The 21,050-nt window shown below is 40.9% G+C and overlaps 2 protein-coding genes across 3 annotated transcripts; both read left to right on the top strand.

Annotated features, from left to right (window-relative positions):
* Nucleotides 1-314: 314 nt before the first annotated feature.
* LOC114847985 (H-2 class II histocompatibility antigen, A-Q alpha chain-like) lies at nt 315-2,054 on the top strand. 2 transcript variants are annotated; one of them, XM_029138051.3, is made up of 4 exons: nt 387-674; nt 773-1,021; nt 1,109-1,393; nt 1,463-2,054. In XM_029138051.3, exons 1-4 carry the CDS (start codon nt 578-580, stop codon nt 1,585-1,587), a joined length of 756 nt encoding a protein of 251 aa, XP_028993884.1. In that variant the 5' UTR covers nt 387-577; the 3' UTR covers nt 1,588-2,054. The 2 variants fall into 2 exon arrangements, with proteins under 2 accessions (XP_028993875.1, XP_028993884.1); XM_029138042.3 differs by having other exon boundaries at nt 315-674; nt 773-1,393.
* Nucleotides 2,055-2,827: 773 nt separating this feature from the next.
* Nucleotides 2,828-5,812, top strand: LOC114848052 (H-2 class II histocompatibility antigen, I-E beta chain-like). The gene is made up of 6 exons (XM_029138188.3): nt 2,828-2,958; nt 3,211-3,288; nt 3,428-3,697; nt 3,880-4,093; nt 4,300-4,367; nt 4,761-5,812. Exons 2-6 carry the CDS (start codon nt 3,237-3,239, stop codon nt 4,889-4,891), a joined length of 735 nt encoding a protein of 244 aa, XP_028994021.1. The 5' UTR covers nt 2,828-2,958; nt 3,211-3,236; the 3' UTR covers nt 4,892-5,812.
* The last annotated feature ends 15,238 nt before the right edge of the window (nt 5,813-21,050 follow it).

The following is a 21,050-nucleotide window of genomic DNA, read 5'->3' as shown; positions in this document are numbered from 1 at the left end:
TCTGTGCTTTGCTGTTTGGTGCCACTTGACCTCTGACCCCCTCCTGCTGCTACTTCACATTAAAGACACACTTTTGTTGACAGTAAGGTTTGTTATTATTGTTTCTATTCAGTCTGGAGCTAAAGTGTGTTGTTCCTGTTGGCCAGCAGGAGGCAGTGTGGTGTCTGGTGATCTGGCTGGTTCGCCCTATTGTTCATACAGGAAGGTGGCTGCAGTCTGGTAGACAGGAATTCAAATGTAGACTTTAGTTCTGTATAACTCTGAAGTAAAGACTCCTGTTGGAGCCAGGATGAAGAAGAACCAGCTGTTCTGGACCACAGATGTTAGAAAGGGGCTGTTTCTGTTTTTCTGTTTTCCAGCTGTGGAATAAATGTTTAAACTGAGCTTTAGAATGAGACTATTTCCAGTTGTTTGTGGTGAACTTCCTGTCCAGGTGTTCTGTATCCGCATGGTTACTGATGACATCACGTGATCTTTGACCTGTGATTGGCTGCTCTGTGAGCCAGTGATCCTGTGGCTTTCGCTTCACTACTCTTTCAGGCTCTTCCTCACATACAGTAGTTGGGGGCATCGAAACATGCTACTGCTCATCAGGGTGATGAAGATGAAGGTGTCAGAACTGTTCCTGGTCCTGTCCTGGTTCTGGTCCAATTTCTTCTGTTTTCCTGCTGAATGTAAGTGTGATTCAGTTTAAACTGTTTTTGAACGGCTCCTGGTTTGGCTGAGTTCTGAGCAGCAGACGACAGGTCAGCATCTTCAATCCTGGTTTCAGTTCTCCACAGTGACTTTGCCGTCAACGGCTGCTCGGACACCGACGGGGAGCTGGTGTACGGCCTGGATGATGAGGACACATGGTACGCAGACTTTGTCAACGGCAGAGGAGTGGAACCTCAGCCCAGCTTTATGGATCACATCAGCCACACAGGCGACATGTACCAACAGGCTCTGGAGGGTCAGAGGATCTGCAAGAGGAACCTGGGGCTGAGGCGTCAAGCCATGAAGGACATCCCCTTAAAGAACGGTGAGGAAAACCAAATGATTTTGTGTCTTTCTTCTCTCTCATTTTCTTTCTGTATACGGTTTGTTGGCTGGACTTCTTTCTTTTCAGATCCTCCATCCAATCTGATGATCTACACCAGAGACGACCTGCAGCTCGGAGACATGAACACCCTGATATGCTACGCGACTGGGTTCTACCCTGCCCCCGTCAAAGTCCACTGGACCAAGAACGGACAGAACGTGACCGATGGACCCGTGGCTAACGTTCCCCACCTCAACAAAGATGGTTCCTTTAAACAGATCTTCAGACTGCAGTTCATCCCCCAGCAGGGAGACGTGTACACCTGCACAGCGCAGCATCCAGGCCTGGACCAACCGCTCACCAGTATCTGGGGTGAGAACCTTCAGTAAAGCAGCTAAGATGCAGCTACATGTCTGTAACCAGTGTGTTCTCTGCCGTCAGAGGTGGACGTGCAGCAGCCCAGTGTTGGCCCTGCAGTGTTCTGTGCTCTGGGTCTGACTGTTGCTCTGCTCGGTGTGGCAGCTGGAACCTTCTTCCTCATCAAAGGAAACTCTGAAGCTGATTAACCACCTGATGGGAGGAACCATCAAGGCGTCAGCTGGAACCGGGTCTAGCATAACTACAGACGTCTGACTTGACTCCAGCTTGTCCCTCACTGACCACAGACTTGACTTGGACACAGAAATGTGTGACTTTTTACAAGTCCTTGTTCTAAGAACTGAGGCTTTGTGTAGGATCCAATGTTTGTTTTATACAACACTGTTGTATATCAGGAACAGTAATGTGAAAGGCCTTTCAACAAGTGTTCCTTATGATCTGTGGTTCCTACTCTGTACTTTCTGAAGTGCTGAGCAATCTCATCTGAGGCCCACGTGCTGACAGAGCTTGATCTGTCAGCTGATCTTGTTGGAGGAGAGCGTGAGTCCACTGTGTGATCATTAATCATTCTGTCTACCTCATACTGTTAGGGCCAAATTAGCGTTGGTCATCATCAATATTGGCTTAGTTATTAAAGTTTGTTTCAACTAACTGATTGTTGTCTGTGATTATTTGTGTTTAATATGTATTTGTGATATTTTATTACTGTATTTAATTTATTATTGTTGCAGTTTGTAAATAAATCTCTGTCTTATTGCTTAATTGGTTATTGGTTCCTGGAACTAGTGTGGTGCCCTATAATAATTTAAAGTATCTTAATATTCAAATTATGGACAATTGTCATTGGTAATTGTTGATAATTACGTAATAACCAAAATCTCTCTCTTCTCTCTCTCTCTTAGGTGTAATGTAAAATAATTCTTTATTGATCCTATATCAGGGACATTACTTTGTTAAGTATTTACAGTTACAAATTAGTAATAAAAATTACAAATAGAATTAAAGTAAAAGAACCATATGCACATACTGTATATCAGGTGGGATGGTAAACGCTCCTTCCTGTTGTGTGGCCGTCTGCGTCGCTCAAGAAGCTGCCTACACAGTCCGATGCCAAAAAAGCCAAACAAACAGTTTTAACAGCAAACACAAAAGTTGAAGTCAAAAAGATAACAAAACAAACATTTCATTCAGCAGGCCATATAAAAACTAACTGTTGTTGAACAAAAGGCAGCAAAGACAATTTAGGATTAGTCAGACCTGAATTGATAATGTAAACATCATATCATCAACATATCTTGTCTGGATCCTTGATTTTAGGTTTGTTTTGGTGGTGTTGACAGACTGTGCTGTCTACAGAAAATGGGATGTGGGAACTCATGACTCTACTGGTTAAATGAAGAAAATTGAAAATGAAAGGACCAACAAAACAGATGTGAAAGCATGTTTTGTCCTGCTGTTCTCTTAAAGGCTGTAATGTTCAGAACTTTCAGTCACTTGAACGCATCCAGCTCCTAAGGTGATGAGGTGAATCAACAGTTAGAGACAAAGCGTGGAAGCTGGTGAGTTACTAAAGCTTAGTGTTTGGATAACGATAAATGTTTGTAAGGTAATAATAACAATGTGACTGAAACAAAGTCTTCAGAGTTTAAGCCACAGACACATTTACATTTGCTATTTGACCCCCGGCTCCTTGTGTTCACACGTCAACGTGATCCTGGACATGAGGAACTGTACATTTCCTCTGTTCTATGCATTATCTACCTGGTAACCAGTGAGGCTGCATCATGTGACCTTTGTCCCCTGGCTTTTAGAGCCGCTCTCAGTGAGAACAGAGAACATGGCTTCATCCTTCCTCAGCTTCTCTCTCCTCTTCATTATGTCTACAGCAGGTAGGATCCACACACTGATCACTGATCAATGCACAGCATCATGTTTGACTTTAAAACCTCACCCTGTAGCAGACGCTTTGGCACCAGTTACCATCTGCAGCTGTTCAGGTTCTGCTCTGGTTCCGCTCTGGTTCTCTAGATGGGTTCCGATGCTACACGGTGGCCCACTGTGACTTTAACTCCACTGAGCTGAAGGACATCGAGTACATCTACTCCGATTACTACAACAGGCTGGAGATTGTCAGGTTCAGCAGCAACGTGGGGCACTTCGTCGGCTACACTGAGTACGGGGTCATGCAGGCCCGAGTGTGGAACCGGGGACCAGAGCTGACTGATGCCAAGAGCAGGAAGGAGACGTACTGCATCAACAACATTGATATTGACTACGATTCGGTTCTGACCAGGTCAGGTGAGTTTGGGCATAGTGGTCACAGAACAGTGTTGTCAGTATAAAGCAACTGAATGTTAGACAGCTCATTGTCTAACACACCACAAAATATAGTGGATGTGTACTTTCAGAAGTTAAATACAGCAAAGTGTCATCTAATCCAGAGATCAATCAACTGATGATTACGTCTATTCTGTGTCCAGTTAAGCCTTATGTCAGACTGTCATCTATGGCGCCCCCTGCTGGTCACCACCCCGTCATGTTGGTCTGCAGCGCCTACGACTTCTACCCCAAACAGATCAGAGTGAGCTGGACCAGAGATGGAAAGGAAGTCTCCTCTGATGTCGCTTCCAGTGCGGAGATGGCAGACGGTGATTGGTTCTACCAGAGCCACTCTCACCTGGAGTTCACACCCAGGTGGGTTCAGGTCCTGGAGCCCTCAATCAGTAACAACTGTCAATCAGGATTGTGTCACAATCACACAGGTGCAGAGCTGTAGAAGAGTTTCTCACAATGTTCTATAGCCGGTTTTAGGAATAGAAGCCAGGACCAGTTAAAGCCAGTTAGACCAGTAGACCAGTACAGCAAAAGAACCAATGATGTGTTGGTTTGTGTTGGAGCAGGTCTGGAGAGAAGATCTCCTGTGTGGTGGAACACGCCAGCCTGAAGCAGCCTGTGGTTATTGACTGGGGTAATCACTGACTACAGCTGTCTGCTTTACATCATGCCACACTGAGTTTAGGGGCAAAGCAAAAAAGTCAAACAAAAAGACACACAACACACAAGGACAAACATAAGTTAAGCAACAAATTACAAAGAAAAGGTCCAAACACTCATCTGTAAACTAAACTGCAGGAGCACACTCAGCTGCCCAGAGACACCTCCAGTCGTCTGTAGGAGCAGTTAACCCAGTGAAGGAGGAACCAGCAAAGATGTGTCGCAGCAATCACAAACACGACCTGACTGCAGGAGACGACCACCGTCCCACAAAACACGTGTAGAGCTCACAGAGAGGGAGACACAAACACTGTGACAGGCCAGGGAACATCACACACCTGTCTGACTCCTCTCTGTTTGCCCTCAGATCCGTCCATGTCTGAGTCACAGAGAAACCAGATCGCCATTGGAACCTCAGGACTGATCCTGGGTCTGATCTTATCTCTGGCTGGATTCATGTACTACAGGAGCAAGACCTCGTGTCGGAGCAGAGTCTGAAACCAGTTTAGTCAGTTTACATTGAGTTTACCTTTCTGGAACAGTTTATCTGTTTGTAAAGCAGGAGATTTTCTGGTTCCCCTTAATGAACTGCTTGTTTCACACCAGTTTAAACTGTTGATCTGATGTTGATGTTGACCCTTGTCTCTTCTCTTTACACTAGGACATATTCTGGTTCTAATTGAGCACGGTTCTGATCCAGAACCTCTATCTTAGCTAGAAGGAAAAAACACCTATTTTCACATCCACACAAACACTGCTGCCACCTGTCTAACTAAAGACCTGACTCTCTAAAGGTCCTACCAGTCTGATACATGTTTGGTCTTAACCGGATTTAGGACTGTACTCTGCTGTTCCATCTATCCATCTGCAGCTGCTTATTTGCTTGGGGTCACAGGAGAGGCAAACTATGCAAAGAATGTCAGACTTCCCTCTCTCTGCAAACTTCCTCTAGCTCATCCTAGGGGATCCGAAGGCATAACTAGTCCAGCACAGACATACTCCCTCCATCATGTCCTGGATTTTCCCCAGACTTTGGTGACTTGAAGCGCCATCCAGACAACAACAGACCAAACACATTATGAGCAGGATGACAGGGGTCTGCTGTGATGGCCTTAATTTTGCTAAGTGAGTGGGACCCAAAAGTCCTCTAAGGAGAGCAGAGGGAAACTTACTCTGTCTGTGTACATATAAAAGGTTTATACTATGTTTAGACCTTGTTCTGTTATTTTGACAGTCTGCTCCCCCTTCTGGTCATTCACATTCACTTGACTGTCTAAGCAGAGCTCTGGTCACATGACTAACCAGGAAAAAACTACACAGGACTTATGATTCTCTTCTCATAATTTACACTTGATGATTTTTACCATTAACTGGTAATTAACACGATGAATTAAAGATTTTATTCTATTTTTTCATCTATCCCAATCTAATGGATCATGTGTTTGTAAGTGGTTCTGTTTATTAATTAATCTGTTCTCCAGAAGACACTGGAAATGGTACAGTTTGCACACTTTGATCAACTAGAAGAATGTACAATATCTGTTGGTCTGTTTGTAGTTCAGTAACTTCTGTATTTCTCTTGTCTGTTTGTGGCTCTTTCCTCGCCTTTCAGTTTGGCCTCAGCTAGTGATGTGTCATTCGGGAACGATTCGTTCAATATAAATAAATCTTTTATATGACTCGGGAGGAACGAGCCTTCTCAGTGAACGACTCATTCAGTTCCATGCAGTACCTTCTCTTGCCACATAGTAGCAGCTGCTTAAGCTCAATCAGCAGGACAGGAAACAGAAATGATTCGTTCACGACTCACTCAACTGATCGTTCTTACACAATGAGTCGTTCTTTTGTCACATGATAGCCAGGCCGCCCAGGCTCTGTAGTATGGCAAGCCAGGGGAGTCACAAAAACGGCCTTTCCAGAATGTGTTGTGATGTCACGAGATGCGTCTCGTTTTGTCTATGCTAATTTTTCCCCACCCATGTTTTGCCACTACCAATACATTCACAATGACTTTAGCCAATCACTGATGACTTGGAACAGTCAAAAGTAGTAGATGACTGATACTCAGACAATGCGTAAGCACAGTAAATAGAACTCAAAATGGCCCCTTCCTTGGCTATGTAAGAACATATTCACTGAGTGCTGAGATAGGGACACAACAAGATAATGAAATAAAGCTGAAGATATTAAGCACACACTACTTTTGCTCCATAGCGCCCATCTCTTCTGTCTTTAGAAGAACTAATATCCCATTGCATACCATGACCACTGGTCATTGCAGTGGTGAAGCTGAGGGACTTTAGCACAGATGGTGGAGGGTTCAGGACATGCTAAGTACAGTCAGTAAGGTTTTTTTTATTATTATTACAGTTTTAGCATTTTTAACAATAAAAGATGAATGCTATTCCATTGCTTTTGTGATTACTGTGTTTCTCCTGGTATACACAATTGGTGGACAGCGCTACTTACAGCGCTATATATGTTACATATAATCTCTGTAAACTCTCACCCTGGTTAAGTTGCAAGTTCCAATGTGGTAACTGGGCCAGATGTCAACCGTTCTGGACAGCATCAGGTGACAACAAAGGGCACAGGAACTTGAGTGGACCTACCTGAATCCATGGCGTGAATTTTCTTCACTGTTTTCATAAGTATCACTATTAAGCTCTTAGTGTGTCTCACATGCATGTCATAGCGCGCAAATAAAGTGACAACGACATGAAATCTATCAAAACGGTTGACTAAAGTGCTTTATATGAGTAGTAAACAGTGCAGTAAGAACCATATCTGTAACCACTTACTAATTAAAATATAAATAATTTAAATAAATAGGAGTAAAGACATAGTAAAACACAGAATAATAAAACAAGAAGTCCAAAGGCGATTACCTCTCTTTTTGCATTAAAAGCCAGTGAAAAAAATGTCACCTGGACAGCCTATGGTACAGTACGAGTGTAAAACCTTTAAAACATGGTTTGCATGTTACTTACTATAATAATTATCATCATTACTGTGATGGTCTAAAGTTTTGGATACTGTGCTGATGAATGTGCTTCTCTACGTGTGTCAACCTAATTTATTTTCAAAAAGGAGCTCACAGCAAGAGCCTGTGCAGCTAGACAGACAGCAAACTAATAACATGAGGCTCCACGCAAGGCTCGCTTTTCGTATATTTATGTTGCATTCTCGTGTTTGTGTTATGTGACTGAAACAAGCGTAACCACGAATAAATTAACAACACCGAACTAAGATAAGCCCAATGGATTAGCATAAACGCAGCTAACCCAGATAGCATACGCATACATATCACTCTACAGGTAATAGTTCCGATATTATTCCTATTCATAAACGTGTTCCTACCTACAAAGACAAATATTCATCAAGGCACAAATGTTCAGCGCACTTCCAGCACACACAGAGCTTCTCCGGAATAATGTCCCAGCGAAAAATAGCAAGTGTTGACGACTGGAATTCTTTTCTTCTTTTTTGCTTCTTTCTGGTTGGCAAATTGATACTGCATTACCACCACCTTCTGTTTTGGTGTACGCATAACACCTCTAATGCCTCTAAGACAGGGGTGCTCAATCCTGGTCCCCGAGAGCTACCGTCCTGCTAGTTTTTCAACTCTCCCTGTCCCAGCTAATACTAATTACCTTGACCAGGTGTGTTTATCCAATCAGCAGCTTACTGACACACCTGATCTAGATAATTAGCCGGGAGAGTTGTCAACTTGTGTTGACATAAAACTAATCATGAACATAAACACGAAATGATAATGTTCTCAGACCAAAGTCATCCAATAATTGTTAGTTATTGCTTTACTAATTGTAATCCATTCCATACATTGTTAATGGTTGTCCTTGTAATGTGTTTAAGCCTGCAGATGTTCAGACCGGATGGTGGCCCTGGACCAATATGCCAAAGGAGTCGTTGGAGAGTAAGAGAGAGGATGGTCACGTTCGCCATATTGACAAGATATTACTTTATCCATTTGCACAAAGATGCGACCCCGTCCAAACCATTGACCGTACCCCTGGATATGGACAGTGAAAATTTTCACCAGACACTACAGCACAATTTTACAGAGTTGATGCCTGAATTTGATCTCTGCAAGGTGCCATGAACCAGGATTGTTCCTGTGTTGTTTTTTGGTCTCGTTTCCTGTTTTATTTTGGTAGTGTTTCCGGTTTCTGTTCTGTCATGTATTTTGCCTGCTTTACGTTTATGATCACGTGCCCCGTCAGCTGTTTCTGTTTAGTTCTAAGGTGCTTATCAGCTGTGTCCACTCAGTAATTAGTCTCCAGCATTTAAGCTCCAGCACTCACCTGTTCCGTTTGCAAGATAGTTTTTGTCGAGCACCCGGCTTCTCAGCCTTCAAACAATTTCCATGTAAGTCTATGGTTTCTACTCATGCCTGTTTTTGACTGCGTTCTGCCTTGTCCCTGCCTGTGCCTCTGCTAGAAATTGTGTTTACTGGTTTGATGATTGGCTGCCCGACTCCTGTTTTTGCCTGCCGTTTTGGTTTATGCCTAATAAATCTGGTTCACTCTAAGTCCTGTCTCCTGAGCTGTGCGTTTGGGTCCCTAACTCCTGTCCGCTCACGGTGAGCCCTGACACAAGGTGGACAATCAAAGACAGGTATTACCTTTGCCAGTGTCTTGTCCAATGGACATAAGACGAACACGTGCTTTGGTTGTTCTTGCCTCCGTTCAAAGGTATGTGAAACATATATTTGTAGAGTTTGTAGACATGTTGCACATACAGCACATCAATCATCTGCAATGTACACCTCTTAAATACTTGGTATGAACAATTATAGCAACAACATTGCAATAACATGGCATGTTATACACATTCCATTGATAGGCAACACAAGCAGGGGTGCAACTTGGAAGTGAGGACACACTACCATCCGCTACAATGAGGTACGTACACACACACACACACACACACACCTAGATTTTTGGGCTGTGTTGTAATTTAAAATTTGAATTGTACATAGCGTAACAACAGATTTGTTGTGTGGCCTTCTGCACTGAGGAGGCAGCGTCTACTAGGGACACACCAACCAATGCACAGCTCGATAAAAGCTGATTGCTGCTGCAATCAATTTAAAATTTAAATGGTACATAGCTTAACAACGATTTGTTATGTGGCCTGCTGCATAGTGTCTGCTTCTTTATACTCAGTGGTGCGTCACAGATCGCCACTAGATCAGGCTCCAGGTTCCACTGAGGACGTTGCGACAACAAGGTACCCATATTTTTGTCCACTGCAGTTTTGAACAGACAACCTTTAAATTGTATTTCTTTTCTGCTGATGGGTTTATGCCAGTGTTTAATTTGACTTTCAAGTTAGCTGTGAATACAGGCATGACAGTAACATTATAGTTGAGATTGTTTTAAAGGTGGCACAAGTTTCATGCACGTGAGACTCATTTTAACAAGTTGGACACTTAAGCGCATGCCGATTTTAATTATAGTGTGCATGTGTTAGTCGTGTTTTATTTTATGCATCTTTATATTGTAATGCTTATGCTGCTGTTATAATCCTAGCCTGCAATTTCCTTCATCTTCCTACTATTTGGCCAATTTGTGGCTCCTTTTTCACCGGTAAGGAGAGGTGGTAAACAGTGTTAATAAAAACTTACAGGTGTGTGTGTGTGTGTGTGTGTGTGTGTGTGAGATAGCAAAGATTAACAGTACAATTTCCTATGTTAACAGAGTTGCCAGAATGGTCCAGGAATTCATCGGAGGAATTAATTCCTGTGGGAGATTTTGGACCATGGTTAAAATACCCTGGAAACTGTTCCAGACAGGTTTTACATGCACAACAGAGAAGTTGACAGCGGCAGACCTGGGGGAAACTCCTACAAGTGGTTTGGAGTCCAGAGGGGAGCAACAATCGCGAAAAGGAGGAGGACAAAATATTTTATTGGCAATGGTGACTTCTTAAAGTACAAGGTGATTAGATATACTTGTTAATCTTATTTAGCCATTACATAAACATAAGACAAGACAGTACATCGCCGATTTCCTTTAGCAAAAATTTTTGTTTTCTGTTGTTTGTACTCACCATTTTTCGAGTATGTACTGAAAGGATGCTATTCCATAGGTGTGTCCTGTGCTGTCAATTTTATTTTTGCCATGAGTATTTCATTGATTTCCTTGAAGTTAATGAAAATAGCGTGTCTCACTTGTCAAGAAAGGAAATGATTATGTAAAAGTGAAATAATTACTTCGCCTTTCATGTTAACAGAGGGTGGAACCGACTTTTCCTTGGAGGATATTTTGGTTTTCGTCACTGGAGCAGACTGCATACCACCATTAGGGTTCGAACAGGAATGCACAATACTGTTTTACGACCAGAACCCAGGAGAGAGACGCCTACCCTACGCGTCCACATGCAGCCAAAGTCTCTACCTACCATACACCCCGTATGTGATGAGACAGACTTCAAAAGTCTGATGGAGACAGCCTTGAAAGGCTATGTAGGCTTTGGAAAGGTTTAGTGGTGTGTTTTGTGGTGTTAAGCCATTTGGTTTGAAAACCAGACCCAGTATTTTTGTTCTTGTTCGCAGTATTTTGCACAACTGTTGTCTGATCCGTTTGAATGTTCAGCTCTGCACTTAACTTCACATATATATTATATAACAGACCAAATGCCAAGTTACGGATAATGTTAGACACAGGTTATGATAAAGTGTAAAAGTTTATATTTATGTCTTTCTAAATTTTAACCTTTATAAGGTCTTGTACATATGTTGTCAAAATAAATGTGGATGTCCGACGTAGAAGCTAATTTGTGGATAGTCCAAGTAGTCTTAATGAGTCTATTGAGTCTCAGTACTTTTAATCAGAAACTGACTAATTTGAAGCTAAATATAGATTAATTGCCGGTAAATATCACAAGTAGGTGTGAACAAGTGTGGTGTTAATACATTCCAAATGGTTTTTGACATGTATGGACCTTTAAAACGTATAGAGAAGAACGCAATGCTGTGCGAGACTTTGCGAGAACAGCACAAGAAATTCAACAAGGCGGCGCGACACTGGCAGTAAACAACAGCTCGATAAACTATCCACCAATAAATATATATATATAAATAACTACTTCATCCTACGGTTAACAATCAACCATCTTACCATTCTGAACAACACCGAAGAAAGTTTTGAGTACATCGACGAGTGCTTCGAGCATCTGGTAATGGGGAAAAAAAACACGGCTCTAAACAAAAGATCCCGTCTGTCTGATTCACCTGAAGCTAGCTCGGCGGACAAAAACATTACGGACATCCTGGAGTCCATAGAAAAAATATATTATGTGCTGCTTTTTAAACTGCTGGACAGAACAAAAAAAAAATACATGGGCATTGAATTGTCTTCTAGGCCAGTGATCCCCAACCCTAAGTTGGGTTAATTGGTACCGGGCAGCGAAAGAAATCTCATTTTATTCCCGTGTTATTTATTGTGTGATTCTGAACAATGTTATTTTGGAAAATTACCAGAATCTCTTGGCTAAATCCGCCTAGGACTTGGTCTTGACACATGTTAAGACACCTGTTTCGGTCATGTGTCTTACTTAGAACCGCTACCATTTAAAAAGGCTGCTCCGGTTGGTAACACATTACCACAAAATTAAAACCCCCAAGCTAGCGAACACGTTTCTTTGTGCAGCGTAAAAGAGCCAGTGAAGCAGAAGAAGAGCCAACGACTACAAATAAAAAGAAAGCTGCATTTAACAGACAATACCAGGAGTACTACCTGGAACATGGACTTATTACGACTAGTTGTTCCAAGTCCGCTCTGTATGATGTGCAGTAACTGGTTCTAACAAGGCAATCAAGCTGCCTTATCACTTGGAGATCAAGCATTCTACTTGTTCAGCGATGTTATGCGGATGTTGCTAATACACCTGCACACATGATGGATGCAGGTTTATTATTATAAACAATAAATAAATAAATAAAAAGTCTTCATGTTGATCGTAACATTTTATTATGTTACTGTAGGGTTATATTTCCGTCCCACCTTAAAGACCGGTCCGTTAAAATATTGTGACATTAAACCGGTCCATGGCGCAAAAAGGTTGGGGACCACTGGTCTAGGCTATCGTAGCTTATTGATCTAAACTACAACCCATTATTAAAACAAATAGAAGCCAACCTCAAAAGATGGCAGTCCTTGCCCATTTCACTTATGGGAAGAATTGCCACCATAATAATGATAATCCTGCCAAAAATGAATTACATATTCTCAATGATTCGGACTCAGCCAGGCCAGGTGTGATTTAAGACATTAGACTCATACATCTCACAAGTTCTGTGGAAAACCAAGCCACCACAAATTAGTTTAAAAACTCTTCAAAAATCCAGACGCTGCGGCGGCCTAGAACTACCTATCTTCCAACAGTATTTTCTTGCCAACAGACTGAAACATGTCCACAAATGGATAAAACCCATGCCAACAGACTCCCCATGGATAGACATTGAACAAACATTTTGCGGAAACTTTAAAGTTGCAGATCTACCATTTATCAGCACCAAACTCAAACACCATAGTTGCTACCAGTGTTACAGCCCTTAGCCCATCCCTGCCTTTTATATCCCTCTGTTCCTGCCCTTGACTCTGGCCACACCTCCTCCCTGATCGTCCCCTCTGCCACCTGCAACCTGGACTGATTGACTCATTCCACTCACCTGTGCCTTCCCCTCCGCTCTGCTCAAATACACCACCTCATTCACTCATTCCCTGCTAGATTGTCAGTGTTGTCAGACAATATCATTGTCCTTGTCTTACAGGTTATGTTTTCCTTGTTCATTTTTGATCCTGTGCTGCTTTCGTTCTGTTTAGTTATCCACTTCCTTGTCAATAGCGCTTTTGTCCTCCCAGTCCCCTGCCTTTAGTTTTTGGGTACGGGAGTGTTTTTGGTTGTGTTGTCCTTGTGAATAAATGTTTTGCTTGCCTCCTGGTCTTTGGGTCCTCTACCTCTTTTTGACACGGTCTGCACTTTTGAGAGGCAGTTTGTAACAACCAGAGCATTAGGATAAGAGCATCTCTGACAGCCTGGTGGGATTTTCTTAAAATTAATGGATCTTCGCTTACTCTTTTCCAAAACACACCTCTCTGATCCAGACATCATCCAAAACAAAAAGGCAATACACCTTCCAACTTGGCATATCAAAGGGATAACATATCTGAAACATGTTTTCACAAGAAACAAGTTTACCTTTTTCGAAGAATTAGTGTCCCACTATGAAATCACTAGTGCAAATTTCTTAGAATACCAACAACTAAAGTCAATACTTAATGCAAAAAGTAAGAATACTCCCATCCACATGCAACCACCATCAGTAATAAAGCGATTTATTTATATATCAGGGAAAAGGACAGTATCCAAAATCTATATCTTAATTTCCAATGTAGATCAGACAGTGAGCCTTCCGAACTCTAAATGGGAAGCTGACCTGGAAATCACCACTAATCACACGTTCTGGAATAATATGTTCTAATTTATTCAGAATGACAAAATACAAATTTACAATTAACTAAAATTGTCCTGTGCCTGTACCACATTCATTCCATACTGTAAATTTGCCACTAAAATGAATTTCAAAACCAGATGGAGCTGCTCTATACTTCTATATTGTCATTATCCAGTCTGTCCTCTGCACCTCCACTGTGTGGTTTGGTTTAGCCACCAAACAGGACAGAATGCAGCGAGTGGTCTGGTCAAACTGAACTCCCTTTCATTGAGCACCTGTACCAGGCCAGAGTCAGAAAAAAGGCAGCAACCATCACTGCTGACCCCACGCACCCGCACACAAACTGTTAAAACTCCTTTCCTATGGCAGGCGTCACAGAGCTATAGTCACTAGAACCACCAGACATAGAGTCAGCTTCTTCCCCCAAGCTGTCTGAGCTGAACTGAAACATGTGCACTGCAATTTTTAATTTATCCTATCTTGTTTTACTATTTTCATGCTAATCAATTATGTAAATATGTGTTTATAACTGTAAATGTGTAAACAATTCATATTTACACATTATTCAGTCAGACCGGATGCAATTCCATGTTTGTCTTGTGCAGACTTGGCGAATAAAACTGATTCTGATTCTAAAAGTCCAAATGGGGGATATTCTGTGTGTTAACAACAATGACGGTGCAGGTCAGTGTGTGCTGGGATGGAAGACCACCAGCTGAGTGGTTATTGCTTGCCTATCTAATGTACTGTTAAAGCCGGTGCCATGCCAGTGCCTTCTTTATGTGGTCTGCAAGTGAATTAGCAGAGCCTTTCATATGGTACATATCTCCTTACACTGGAGCTCCTGAGCTGATGCCATTTAAAGCCTTACCTAACCCCCTGAATTTTGTGAGCCTTTTCCAATTATGGAGGATAGGCCAGTCAGCTGCTGTCCTCTCAGCACACGGAGAGGCAAAGTGTCATACTCCTCCAAAGGCAGGTGGCTGTGGTTCTTTGTTGGTGCAAGTTGATGCACTTCCAAACTCAAAGAAAGTGCTTATATGACAGAATACTGGCCTTTTAAAGTAAATAAAAAGAACTTTTGGACTTCTCAGGTCACAAGTAACATATGTAACATATGAAATTAGTTGTGAAAGCGGGGAGGCCATTAGGAACAACCTTGCTGAAAAGAACTCCACTGAATGGCAATTCACAAAATAACACAGCTTGTTGATTTTTGTTAAACTGTATGGTTCCCTATTCTTATACATTGGTGAATAGTGCAAATCTCACATGATAATCTCCATTGAAAGCCTATTTTTATTTAAAACTTTAACCTGTGTTACTTTGTTTAAGGAATTATGAAGTTACTGCAACAAGAGTGCAACAACAAAGCCAATAACATCAGTATTATTATATACAATAACAAACGTGACATCTCCTGCAATGCAGAGCACTTTTAACATTGCCTCACGTATGCTGCTATAGATTTGATAGATTTTAGAAAAGCCACCTTGATACACAAAGCTTTGCTTAACCATCCTGTTATGTTACCACTTAAACTGACCAGTTTTGAAAATTTAAAACCTTTTTAAAAATGGTATTTATTGGTGGATAAACCTCTTCTGCTTGGCTTATTATGGACAATGAACATATAACATAAAACTGGTTTAGTTTCACACATGTGAAACCTCCCCCTACATGTTTATATTACATAGATGCTGTTTGGGTCATGACTTTGTGTGATTTCTCTTGTGTATTTTTTTTTTTTTTCTAAATTCTACCTGTCTGCAGATGACTTCATTCCTGGACCAGGAGGTTTCCAGTTTCCAAACTGTTCTCCTCTTCCGACCCCCCACCCCGCACCTCTCCACTCACCACAACTAGCCAAGGCAGATGACTATTCAACAGGAGTCTAATTCTGATTGCGGTCCCTTCCATTAAACCGCTTCAACTGTAGCTTTCTGCTCCTACTGTGATTCTTCCGGTAGATTTGCTTTTGAGAACATTTGTCATAATTTTGTAAATATATTACTGTAACAGACCAAAGAGTGTGCGGATAAATCATTCAACTTTTGGTTAAACATTAAGGTTAATACTAATGAGAGTTCAGACTTTGAAGCTTTTTTTCTTGCTGGTTTACACATCTGGTGGGTTTGAATTATACATGGTTCATCTGGTAATATTTTGGAAATTTGTACTGTGCTTTATCAATATAAGTTATTGTCCTGATAGTAAAGACACATAACCGTTCTAGTACAGTGTATTTATTAAGTTAAGAGCTACATGTCTGAAAATTTAGCAGAGGTCATTGATTGCAAAGAAACACACAATTACTGCTCAGAGGCAATCGCTAATGTTTTTCATTTTCTATATTATCAAAGCATATGTAGTAGGCTGAAAATAGTTGTGGATACAGGAAGGTATATGGTATATAAGACACCCCCATGATTTATTTTTTTTTTTACACATGTGAATTAATAGTTGGTATGGATGCTATGCTGTGCGGTGTGGATAGTAGGAGGCGCTGTTGCTAGCTGTGGATTGGAGGAGCAGAACGCTTCAGTCCCAGCGCAAGTGCTCATTATATGGAGGACCCTATTAACATCCCTGTCCCACCGGCCCTCTGAGCAGAATTTGAGCAACCTGACAGTAAGGAGATCATTAATGTTATGCCAAGATTTAACAGACTAGCACTATAAAAGCTAAGTTGAAAATGTGTTTGCTACAAACACCATTACAACTGATATACTGTAACTACCTCTATATATTGTTTACATTAGTGAGGGTTGTGAGATACATAGGAAATACTGGACATTTCATTAATCTACTATTCTATTCTCTATACCTTCTAGAGTGGTGTCAAGGAAAACTGCTGCATCCTCCATCTGTACAGCAGCTGCACTGCTTCTGATGTCTTCCAACACGTGAAGACAAAAAAGATCCTCACATCTCCCCAGCCAACTGCCCATGACTATACCTGTTCCACTACAGAAACTATGCTTTCAACATAAATATGAATCCTACCCATTTATTTTGTGGTCTGCACATGAGCTGTGAAGGTAACTTATCCAGCATTATAGTGCTGGTGCATTGGTTAGAATTAAAGTTGGCTTTGACTATTGCTGTTTCAATGACTATTTTTTATGAGGGAAAACAGTCAAATGCTTTATAATATTTCAACTTTTTTGAGGTATTGCCACAAAAACAATAATTTAGGTATTTCACAGGTGGTCCAACATAAGTTCCTTGTCCCTCAGGAAACACTGCCCTGATCCAGACCAGGGAAGGTGGGATGACTTGGACTCTTCACCCTAGAAGTCCCCACCACCAGCTGACAAGACTTCTAGGCTAGATACCTGCAACAACTTGAGATACACACAGACATAGTACTGAAAAAAACAATAACTACATTTCTATTAGTTATATATTAGCACTTGATATATCATACACCTTACTAAAAGCAATTAAAAATTTTTTAGGTCAATATATATTTAGAAACAAAATTATGTTTGTAAACCAGAGTTCCCAGGTACGTTATGATTAATGTGTAAATAGTAAAATGTTCTAAAATGTTTTTTTTCGGAAATAATGATTTATTCCATGCACGTGTGTCAGGTTCTGGCTCGGTGTTTCAGTTTTATTTTGAAAAGGACTCTGTGTTCATTTGGCCACATTATCATGTCTTGGGTTTTCTAGTTTCCAATTCCGGTTTTATTTTGTTAGTCTCCCAGGTTTCTGTTTCAGTTTGAGCTTCACTTCCGGTTTATGTCACGTCACAGCTGTTCTTGCTTCACCCGGTCATTACACACACCTGTGTTAAATCAGTAATCACTTCTTGTATTTAACCACCACCTGTGTCCTTAGTTCTCTGCCAGATCGTTGTTTGTGTGTTCCCGACATAGTCCGGTTCGTAGATCAAGCCTCGTCGTGTTTCAAGTTTTCTAGCCTGCCTAGTCCCTGTCTGCCTTGTTTGCCGTGATTATCTACCGCTGTCTGTTACCGACCTTGCCTGCCTGACCACGATCCTGCGCTCGACGATTCGGTATCATAACCCTGTCTTTTGTGTATGGCTTTGCCTGTCCCTGACGCCGTCTCTGCCTGATCCTGTTCAGCCCGTTTGGTCTCCCGTGTATGACTCTGCCTGGAATAAACTGTCCTCTTAACTTCATGAACGCTGTGTTGTGCTGTGCATGTGGGTCCTCATCCGTGCGATCGTGACAACGTGTAATTGTCTGATGTACTTTACTGTATATTAAATGTCTTCTGTAATGAATACACGTTCAATCATACTGGCTCCAGTCCTGGATCATCAACCATGCATGACAGTAGGTTTGGCAACTGGTTCAGTCTTGAGGTAAGATTTATCGAAATTTTAATTTAATTAATTAATAAAAGTAATAAAACATGCAATATCTTGATGGCAACAGTTGCTGTCACACCATGCCTCTGTAGGCATTCACTGTTCCTACATTGGCACTCAATTACAGACAAATATGGCAAAATATAAGATGCAGCTGAAGACCCAATTATGGAAAAACTATTTTGACGCAGCAGCACAAGAAAGAAAAAAACATGTAAAAGTTAGTTTATATTAGTTTATTGAAGTGTAACCACTTCAACAGCCTCCCATTCGACTTCAGAGTCAGATTTTGGATCAAACGTATGTTTGAACTCCACTACGAGAACGAGTTAGCCAGTTTTGCTGTTACGGTGGATTCAGTGACCGTGACGTTTGATTCCCGCGGTGGATCACAGCTATGCACTTCCTCAAAGGGGTGTGATGATCAACTTCGCTTGCGACCAGAGCTTAAAACACACATTTTCAGAAGGACCGTGTGGGCGATCTACAGCGCTTTTTGGCATGAAAAGTTACAGACACCTTACTGAGACATCAAGGTCCAATTCTTTAATATTGTGTAGCGTGAAAAAATTGTGTGCATGGACCTTTTAAAGTGGAAGAAATGTGAGTTAAATGTGCAATTTAAGCTAGCAGCGACCACTGTAGCATTTAGCGACAAAGGGTGGAGGGTGAGTGTGGTGGCCGCATTGAAAGTCAAAGTCGCTGTTTGGCTTGTGAAGTGTGGCGCCAGGTTTGTAGCCATGTAAGCAGTATTAAGGACAAGTAACCTGATATAACTAGCAGAAGCTGGCACGTTCGGGATGGTATGGATTGTGTCGCTGGATTTGTATTGTTTTGCTTTGATCGCATTGTCGAAATGTATTTTTTTTTTGTAGTTTGTGTAAAACTGAATGTAAATTTTATATTGTGCATCCGTGATCATCTTTTAGGTTATTTGTGGTCGTTTGTGTTTTTTGTACAAACAATTTTATTATTTATTATTTATTATTACTATTATTGTCCTGAGGTCAGTAATAAATGAGCGCTTGCTGCTTAAAGACACTCAGAGCTATGTCCTATTCTTTGAACCACAGTGTTTTCTAGCCTGTGTATCATTTGTGGCCGGTCCAGATTCCCCTACGTCTGGTGCCGGTAACACATACAGCTCATGTATGATACTGTCATTGTCACTTTATTTGTGCGCTATGAAATGCATGTGATACATACTGCTGTCCAGAACGGTTGACATCTGGCCCAGTTACCACATTGGAACTTGCAGTTAACTTTACCAGGGCGAGAGTTTAGAGATAATATGTAACAGATATTTCAAAAGTAGTGCTGTCCACGGAGTGTGTATACCGGGAGAAACACAGTAATCGCATACTGTAAGCATTCATTTTTATTTTCATTGTTAACGTTAAAACTGTTTCTGTAATAATAAAAAAAAAAAATTACCATGTCTTGAATCCTGCACCATCTGTGCTAGAGTCCCTCAGCGTCACCACTCACCTACCAGTGATCATGGTATTCTTTTGGATATTAGTTCTTTTACAGAACAGAAGAGAGGGGCGCTATGGAACAGAAATAGTATGTGCTTAATATTTTTAGCTTTATTTTATAATCTTGTTGTGTCCCTATGTACAGCCAAGGACGTGGCCATTTTGAGTTCTATTTACTGTGCTTACGAATTGTCTGAGTATCAGTCATCTACTACTTTGGACTGTTCCAAGTCATCAGTGATTGGCTCAATTCACTTTGAATGTATTGGTGGTGGGAAAACATGGGTTTGGAAGAATTAGCATAGACAAAACGAGACACGTTAGGAGACATGTCACAACCTGACATAACGCGTTTTGGAAACGCCATTCCTGTGACCCTCTTGGCTTTCTATATAGGCACGCCATACAAATGTTTACATGTCTTCGTGGGTTTTCTCCAACAGTCAGGTTGACTGGAGCTGCTGCAAATCTTCAGATTGGAACAAAACTCTATTCTTGCATTGTTTATTTATATTTAGGATATTTTTAGATTACAATTTTTTTTATTATTCAAACGTTAGATTTTGTGTTTTGTTTGAGATTTAAAGAGTCAAAATCCAAACTTAGTTTAAAAAATCCGGATAAGGGATTTCTAATAAGCAAAACATCAAATAATATTTTAATCTTTTTTTATCCGATTTAATCCGATTAATTGATTAATCAAAAACAAAATTGTCAGATTAATCGATTATCAAAATAATCGTTGGTTGCAGCCCTAAAGTATAGTAATTAAACATTTAGTGATTGTTCGCTAACCAATGATTTCTGTTTTTATCATATTTACAGCTTTTCAATAGTAACTACAAAATAGAACATGTTTATATATACACAGAATATTAGGCTTTAGATTTATACATGTATGAAACTGTGTGTTTTGCTCAGGTAATTCTTTCATGATGTTCAGTTGAAGACATTTGAATTTTAATAGTTACATTTTAAGTGTTTTTACAGACTGTAAAACTTCTATCTTTTTTGTTTTTTTAATCTTCTGTCTGATTTTATTGTTTTTACTCTGTATGAATATCATGATTTAAATAATTCAAACACAGCTCAGCCGAGAAAGAAGCAAGATTCAAGCAGACGAGAAGGAAATTACACATCACAGGATCAGACACTGAGTTTCTGCTCAAGTCAGCTCAGAAACTCAGTGTTTGTGTTTTGTGCAGCTGAGTCGTGTACTTTCACTTGTCCACATCTTCACTTAGGCTGCTTGTGGTTTATTAGTTAGTTTAGACATATTGCCTTATGCCTTATGTTTAGATCAAAAATGTTTGCAAACAATTGTACACACAGAAACATACAAACCACAAACTA

This window comes from Betta splendens, chromosome 2 (genome assembly GCF_900634795.4).
Source record: "Betta splendens chromosome 2, fBetSpl5.4, whole genome shotgun sequence".
In the NCBI taxonomy this organism is placed as follows: domain Eukaryota; kingdom Metazoa; phylum Chordata; class Actinopteri; order Anabantiformes; family Osphronemidae; genus Betta; species Betta splendens.
The sequence above is the reverse complement of the archived record's forward strand: the minus strand, read 5'-3'. Positions and strand labels throughout refer to the sequence as shown.